The 8,043-nt window shown below is 33.3% G+C and overlaps 1 protein-coding gene across 1 annotated transcript; it reads left to right on the top strand.

Annotated features, from left to right (window-relative positions):
* The first annotated feature begins 2,426 nt into the window (after window positions 1–2,426).
* LOC127127297 (protein FATTY ACID EXPORT 3, chloroplastic) lies at window positions 2,427–6,419 on the top strand. Its single transcript, XM_051056447.1, has 7 exons — window positions 2,427–2,830; window positions 2,928–3,327; window positions 4,013–4,180; window positions 5,607–5,653; window positions 5,759–5,787; window positions 5,949–6,051; window positions 6,187–6,419. Exons 1-6 carry the CDS (start codon window positions 2,642–2,644, stop codon window positions 6,037–6,039), a joined length of 924 nt encoding a protein of 307 aa, XP_050912404.1. The 5' UTR covers window positions 2,427–2,641; the 3' UTR covers window positions 6,040–6,051; window positions 6,187–6,419.
* The last annotated feature ends 1,624 nt before the right edge of the window (window positions 6,420–8,043 follow it).

Below are 8,043 nucleotides of genomic sequence, written 5' to 3'. Positions count from 1 at the left end.
AAGGAGATGTATAATTTGGCCACCGTAGGCCCATGTTAACACCATTCTGCGCAATTATTCTTTCAACTATGGCTACCAAATTATTCTCTCCTAATAGATTCTCTTGTAGAACTTGACAAACCACTTGGTCAGCGTTCTGGTCTTGATTAACTACCAAAATTGGTGGTCGTTTGGCCTCTCCAAGCCTCCTTGTTCGACTACCTGGGGCACAAATTGATGCCCCTGATTCACTGTGTATTCCTTAAGGACTATCCCCCTGTTTCATATTGGCTTGACTAATTGAGGTTGTACAATGGGTCGAACCTGCACTGGAGGAGCGCCAAAGAAGTCAGTGATTCGATTCATTTGAGTTTCCAACTGTTGGTAATTCTGATTTCTATTTTGAATTAATGTGTTAAATATGGTAACCATTTGTTGAGTAAGCATATTAAGTATATCATGGTTACTCTCGTCCATCTGCTGTCTAATCGCCATCACTGAATTTATAGTAAGTGTTGACATTGCTTGGGAACCAAACTCCATTCCTATTTGGGCTATATGGTTCGACCATGGTTACCTATAGCTAACCTAGAGGCCAGTATTGGCGAATACGCACTCGCAACATTGTTAGTAAATGTCGAAGGGTTAACATGTAGGTTTGCCATCATTGATGTTGACATACCATAAGTTTGTTTACGCCCAGACATATGCATTGTAAAACTGATGGCAAAAGGTCTAACATTTGTTGCCATAATTGGTCTAGGAGTCATTGGGTGACTCTATGTTATCAAAGGGGAAAACCATCCATTCATGTAGATTTGATGGCATAACGGTCGTTGACGGTATGACTGTTGTGTTAGCAATAGAGGCGAATGGTTGGGTCAAACTTGCAGTGACTGTGCCTGCCCCAATGTTATTGGCTGGTTGTTCTCCATTATTTGTTGTTTCTGGGAGTAATCATTTTCCTAATGTATCTCCTCACTAGGTTTCTAATTTCTTTTTTGGTTATCCTACCACTCCCTAATCTCATGCACATTCACAATATGAGAAGTTTCTTAAATGAAGAACTTAATTTTTTTTTCAAAACGAATATAATAAATTCACACAAAAAGGGTCCCACCAGGTGTGCCAATTTGTTTACCGTGAAATTTAGTAAACAAAAACAAGTTTTAATTTACTTAAGAGATTAAACTCGAAAAGATCCCATGACATATTTTTGTTAATCATAAACTTAACTTAAACTAAAATCGAAATGCAAAGAACTTGAAATAAAGTGACTGAGTAATTTAACTGTAGAAATTGATTTGAACATAAAGACTTTAATTTGTAAAAAGTGGAACGCATACGTACATTCTCAACTCTTTTCTCAATCATACATATACTTTGAGTTTTATAGAATTTGCATACTATTGCGGACCTCTAAAACTCAAAGTAAATGCTCTACTTATATACTGATCCTAAATTAACCGTCTATAACAGTCGATTAAGCAGAGTATTCCATGTCTTTCCACGTGTCCTTCAATAACTGTTTGATCTTATCCATTTACACCTCATTCAGTTGCGGGGAGAATATCTTGACAACTCTATAAATACTTACATAATATCCTCCTCCCATCTTCTTCATTTTAGCTATCAGTTTTTTGCATATAGAAAAATATTTTTCTTCACATTAAGCTCTTCAAACTTCAACAATGGCAACCAACACTTCATCCAACAAATTTGATATTGGGAAGAATCCAATGGCTTACACGATTCTCCCATCAGAAACCGGTGAATGAAGGGATTTCATTCCTGAACCGCCAATGACTAAAGAGAAAATCTCCATTTGATAAAAACAGGTACTCATTCCATTTACACTGCTAGCATTCTTAGGACCATACCCAACTGCTAAGTCCCAACATGAGAAAATAAAAAACTTTCTCCGTGTTATCCCGTCACCATGCCTTTAAAAGAACGCTCTCTTAACTTATCCTATATAGAAACACCTGCACGTGTCTTTCGATCTCTGCCTCCTACCAAAGCAAAAAATACATTGTCTGAATTAATAAAATCGAGAGAAAAAGACAAAAACACAACCATTCTGAAACTAAACAATGACAAAGATTTCTACTTTTAGAATATACCTATTTAATCTTTTTTTCCCTTCAGTTTGGACATCGGCCCTGCCCACTGAAATAATTCTAAATTGAATATGGATGAATCAGGGCAAAGAAATAAAAGAAGAATCCTTTGAATTTACATTAGAAAACGATGAACTCCTGCTGCGTGTCCAAACGACGAGTATTGAATTGACCTTATTTGCAATCTCATTTTTTGTTTGGATACTGCCGACTCCGCCTCCTCTAGTTTTCAACAAAATAAATAAATTCAATTCATAAATAAATAAATAAAACCCAACCCATTACTCTCCAAAAAAAAAAAAAACCAACATTGTTCTAGTAAAAAAAACAACAACACGTGACCAAGCCACCGATTATTCCAAACTTTCCTCTGCATTTTCCAAACCACACCTACAAAAAAGAAATTCACATTACTTCATTTCATAAACCCTTCTTTTGATTTCGGTTTCCATTATTCTTTTCCCTTTACTTTGATTCTTACTCCTTCTTCCAACCCTTACCAAAATTCTCGTTCCCTTCGCCCCTTTCAATATCTGAACCTAATGGCCTCCATGAGTTTCACAATGGATTCAGTTTCTGTTTTAAACCCTAAACTTAACCATTCCCGTCCCTCTCTCCCAACCTTTCACCCTTTACTCAAAAACCGCACTTTCAAACTCTCCCTTCCCCGTTATGCTCTCCATCAACCCAAACCCTTAACCGTCACTTTCGCCGCGCCGGAACACGACTCCGTGAGCCCAAAACATTGTGGCTTATTATTAGTTAGAATCATGAATTTGAATTTGAATTTGAATTTGAATTTGCTGATGTGTATTGTGAACTGTGTAGGATCATGGTCAAGTTGAAGTGGAGAAGGGGAATGACGATGTTGATGTTGATGTTGGTTCCGAGGAGGAATCACAGGAAGCATGGAAGCAGGCTTTGGATACATTCAAGGAACAGGCTTTGAAGGTTCAAGGGGTTTCTCAAGAGGCTTATGAATTGTACTCGAAGAAGGCGGTCGTTATTTTGAAGGATACTTCGGAGCAGTTGAAGATACATGCTGATAAGGCCAAACATGATTTGAGTGTTGTGGCGAAGGAAATTACGGAAGAAGGGAAAGAGTATTTGTCTTCTGCTGCGGAGAATTCGCCTGAGGTGAAGGAGATTGTGGAGACTTTTACTTCCCCGGAGGATGATCTTAGCAATGTTTCTGGAGTGAGGGATTTTTATGTTGGGATACCCTATGGTATGTGATTATGCGTGTTGTATGGTAAATGTATTTTAGATGGAAATTTATTTTATGAAATATGAATGATATGGTTTCTAACATAAAGCAGAAACTGTTTAGATGCGTTTATGGATGAGGAGTTATATTGATTTTGAAGAAAGTTATCATCTAATAAAGTTCTTATCAATGTTATCAATTGCGGATGACAGATTATGGCTGCTAGCCAAAAACCTGCCATAGTGATACAGCGTTATGGTTGCCTATGGTGGCTGACACAGAATCCGCCATGCTATTTAGTGTTTGTTAACTTGTTTCTTTAGCTAAAGTTATGAGTCTGTTATTTTTGAGCTGTAAATTACCTTGTTATGCATTTTCAATGCAAGTTTTAAATAATTGTTTCTGATGATTTAAGTATTGTTGTTATTTATATTATGTTAGAGGGAGTGTGTGATCTGTGTTATGATGTATCACACGGTTAATGTTTCTTTGCTCACATTACCAATCATATATTGGATATCGGTTTTGACTACCATAATAGGACTGGCTCATTGACCTCAATATCTGTATTGTTCAGACGTCATCTCATTAAATAATTTAGTGAATATAGAAATATTAATGATATGGTTTTATTAAGCTGAATGGAAAGATCTTGTTGCCCTTTTAACCTCCCAAATATCAGTTTTTAATATTTATTATTTTGCAGGTTTGCTACTATCTCTGGGTGGCTTCCTTTCCTTTATGGTAACCGGAAGCCTTGCAGCAATAAGGTTTGGGGTGATTTTAGGCGGTGGTCTGTTGGCTCTAAGCATTTCAAGTTTGAAATCATATAAAAAAGGACAGCCTTCTTCTCTAGCTTTGAAGGGCCAGACAGGTAAGTTCATATGCTTTATATGTAATAAAAAATGCTAAATTTATTTTTTCAACAAAATTTTCGTCCTAAATTCATCCGTCCTCGAAGATTTAAAAAAATGAAATTTCCTACCTAGGATTGGAAGTGGAGAGAGAATATTTAGGGTCTGTTTGGTTCAACAGAACCCCTCCTATTTCTGCCAACCAAACAGACCCTTTAATCGGGGAGTTGAAAGACCCTAATGAAATGCAAAATTAAATGTGACCACCTTTGAATCACCACAAACCCTAAACCCTGGCCACCTTTGAATTAACACAAAAACTTAATTGGCCTTAAATAGGTTGCATACAAGTCACAAGGTAACATCTTAACTTAAATGTACAAATTAACAATTCTAAGTAGAGTAAACATAGGTAAAGACAGGAGAAATGAGGTTAAAAGTCCGCCCACAGCAGTGTTGTTGATGGTGGAAGGGCGAAAATCTGTCATGCCACTGCGGCCTACGGCGCCACCATGACAGGCAACCCATGATGTGACCGGAAGAGGGAATGAGAACCGGCCCAGACCCAAGATTCTAGAGATCGAAACGCAAAGACAGAAATTTCAGCTCTACAATTGAGAGAGGAACAGACAGAAATAAAAAAAATGCAAGACTAAAACAGACCCACATACAGTTTCTGGTCGGGAACAAAGAGGGAATGAATGGGGGATTGAGATTGACAAAGGTTTGATTTGAGAAGGAAGGTGTGAGACTAGGTTAAAATGGGGATGGAATTTACAGGCCACCCACTAGACCCGCATTATTGTGAACATCCGAATTGCAGAAGCATGTCAATATCCCAAGTCTTCGAGTTTTCACGGCGATCCTATACCAACCGCACCAAGAAATGATTTTTCGGTTGAACATGATTGGGTAACAGTGTTGAACTGTAGGATTGTGGAATCATACCAGTTGAATGTAAAATATTTGTAAACATAACAAATATGTTTGCATGAGATCAATAATAAACATAGTTACAAGTTCCAATTAATTTATTGGGTTTGACCAATTCTAATTTGTTTTTACTTTTTTGATCTTGTTTCTCTTTTTAAAAATAAAATAAAATCTGACTAGTATGTGTTGGAAATGGCAATTAGCCATACTGAACTTAAACAGTATAATGCTGACTTGTACTTGTTTGACGAAAATGTTGCATATTTTAGGATTTAAATTCTGCTTTAATTTGTCTTTTGTTAACAAAAGCTTAAATACTCAATAAAATGTGATCAAATATATTATAATTTGAGTTGAAACAATTCATTATTTACATTCCAATGATACTTAACATGCACTTATCTATTCTAGATCATGATGTTTCTATTTTTTATTGATTAGTAGTTTTCTTTTTTCAATTATGCATATTTCTCCGTAACAAATCTGATTTTAAATTACTTGTTGGGCTTGCAGCAATAGCAACTATCTTGTTTCTGCGGGAGATTAACTCAGTTGGCAGAGTAAGAGATAGTTTGTATTAAACTTTTGTCAAAAATTTCTATTTTTCATGCTCATAAAAATGCTATATGTTTCTGATAACTACCTGTTCTTGTTTCCTTTTCCAGGGATCAACTTATTTCACTGCCTTGATCAGGTTCTTGAAACTTCATTATTGTTTTATTTACAAATATATAGTTTTTATCTTCATTTTAGAGTTTCTATTACTCCAGCGTTTTCCCATGCAAACCCTTATCGATAATCTCAGCCACTTGCTGTTGTTTCATGTATAATAACAATTTTGTTTGGCATTTGCAGTGGTGCGGTAGCGGCGTTTTACGTCTATAGACTGGTTTTGGAAGGTAAACCACAAAAAGGTTCAAACTTGGAAGGTGAAGCAGGAAACTAGTTCAGTGATAAGGTTAGCCTATTCAGTTTATAGATATCATATTCTTAGTACCAATAAAGTTCAGTTGAACATATAAGAAAGTAATAATCTTTTCATCATATCCTCCCTTTACACAACGAGTGTAATCGTTTCCTCTTTGCCATTCAGTGTCAATTGGAAGATCAGACAAAAAAACAGAAGATGCATGAAGACTGTCATAGTAAATTTTTGGTGATTTATTTATTTCTTTGATATTCTGTGGCCGGGTTGTCAAGACTCGTAGCGGAGGACTAGGGTTACGGTTTCATGCATGAAAAAATTGAGCATCTGGAAAATCTTGATATACTTTAGAAGTACTCTAGTGTATAATTATGATGATTTATGAATGAACTTTTCTTTTAGGTGGGATATTATGAACTGGTTTTATTTATTTTTTGAAAACTAATGAATGACTTCTTTGATTCTTCACTCCATAATAAAGTAAGCATGGGGTTGTCAAGTAACTATATTGGGATGTTTCTTTTTCCCAAACAAAGGATGTAAATGAGTGTTAGCTTGTTTAAGCTCGCTATTGCTTATTAATAGTTGAACAAAGGTGAGTAGTTGACGAATCATAATAATGATCAATTAAATTCTTATTATATTATCTATATGATCTCTTATACAAAATGAAATAGAAAAAGAAATAATTCTCCTCTTTCTCTTTAAAGTTTATCTTATTTCTTATTATTTTATAATATATTATCACCACGAAGCTACAAAATTTGAAAAAATCTGTTGGTGTTGTAATGTAACATTATTATTTTTTTATAATATATATTTTCTATCGGTTATTTATAATACATTGATTAGAAAAGAATTTTTTTATAATATATATTTTTTATCTGTTATTTATAATATATTGATTAGAAAAGAAAATTAATAAAGATTATCGAGCATCTCTAAAAGATAGCAAAAGAATATTTATACATGTTTTTGAAGAATTTATCGAACATATAGGAAAATAACATTATATAGTATAACAAAATAACATTATATAATTTCTAAAGAATTTATAAAACATTTCGAATTCTTGAAGAACTTATAGAACATCCTTGAAGGATAGAAAAAGTTCCTGAAGAATTTGTAACGCTCTACTAACTATTTTGTTTAAGGGGAATATTTTTTTTTAATAAAGATGGAAGTTTGATATTTTAGTTAAAATCGGTCTTCTAAAATATTTATGGGATGTGTATCATTGTTATTTAAAATATCAAAATTTGCAAATTCTTATATTTATCATTGTGTCAAAAGAATAAAATTTATATGAAGTATTATTATTTCATGATTTTTATCGAGTTAGCAGTTTAAATTTTAAATCTAATAACAACTAAAAGGAAAATGCAGGATATATTTTGTTATTAATTTGATATTTTTTAATAGATAATTTTAAGACCGTTCGAGTTTATTATTGTGTTATTTTCTATTGGAATTTACAAATTAACCATTGTGTCAAAAGAATAAAGAGTAGAGAAATTAAATAATTAGCATTGATGATTCAAATTTGTGTTTATATATTGAGTTACGAAAATTACAGATTGTTTATATATATATATTAATTAGTGATTTTTGATTGATGTTGTATAATGGTATGTTAAATTTTTTAATTTTTTCTATGGATTCATCTAAGAAAAGTGTTTTCACGCATATTTTATGAAGTTATTTTTTATTTCATATTGAATATTTCATTATAATATTTAATATTTAATATTGTGTTTATGATGATTATTTTATTATAATATTTAATATTTAATATTTATCTAATTTTTATTATTTTAATTTATGATAGAACTAAGAATGTTAAATCTTACGAAATTGGATTTTGAGACTCTTAATATTTCGGGAAAGAACTATTTGACATGGGCTATAGATGCTAAAATTCATTTAAACGCATAAGGTCGCAACGATACTGTTTAAGAAGAAAATACATCATTTGATAAGCAAAAGGCAAAAACCATGATATTCCTTTGCTGTCACCTTCATAAG

This window comes from Lathyrus oleraceus, chromosome 3 (genome assembly GCF_024323335.1).
Source record: "Lathyrus oleraceus cultivar Zhongwan6 chromosome 3, CAAS_Psat_ZW6_1.0, whole genome shotgun sequence".
Taxonomy (NCBI): Eukaryota; Viridiplantae; Streptophyta; class Magnoliopsida; order Fabales; family Fabaceae; genus Lathyrus; species Lathyrus oleraceus.
The sequence above is the reverse complement of the archived record's forward strand: the minus strand, read 5'-3'. Positions and strand labels throughout refer to the sequence as shown.

Coding starts and splice junctions, on each gene's coding strand:
- LOC127127297 (XM_051056447.1), top strand. CDS start 2,642: ATGGCCTCCATGAGTTTCACAATGGATTCAGTTTCTGTTTTAAACCCT. Junction 2,831..2,927: donor CCGCGCCGGAACACGACTCC/GTGAGCCCAAAA, acceptor TGAACTGTGTAG/GATCATGGTCAAGTTGAAGT. Junction 5,654..5,758: donor AGATTAACTCAGTTGGCAGA/GTAAGAGATAGT, acceptor TTCCTTTTCCAG/GGATCAACTTATTTCACTGC.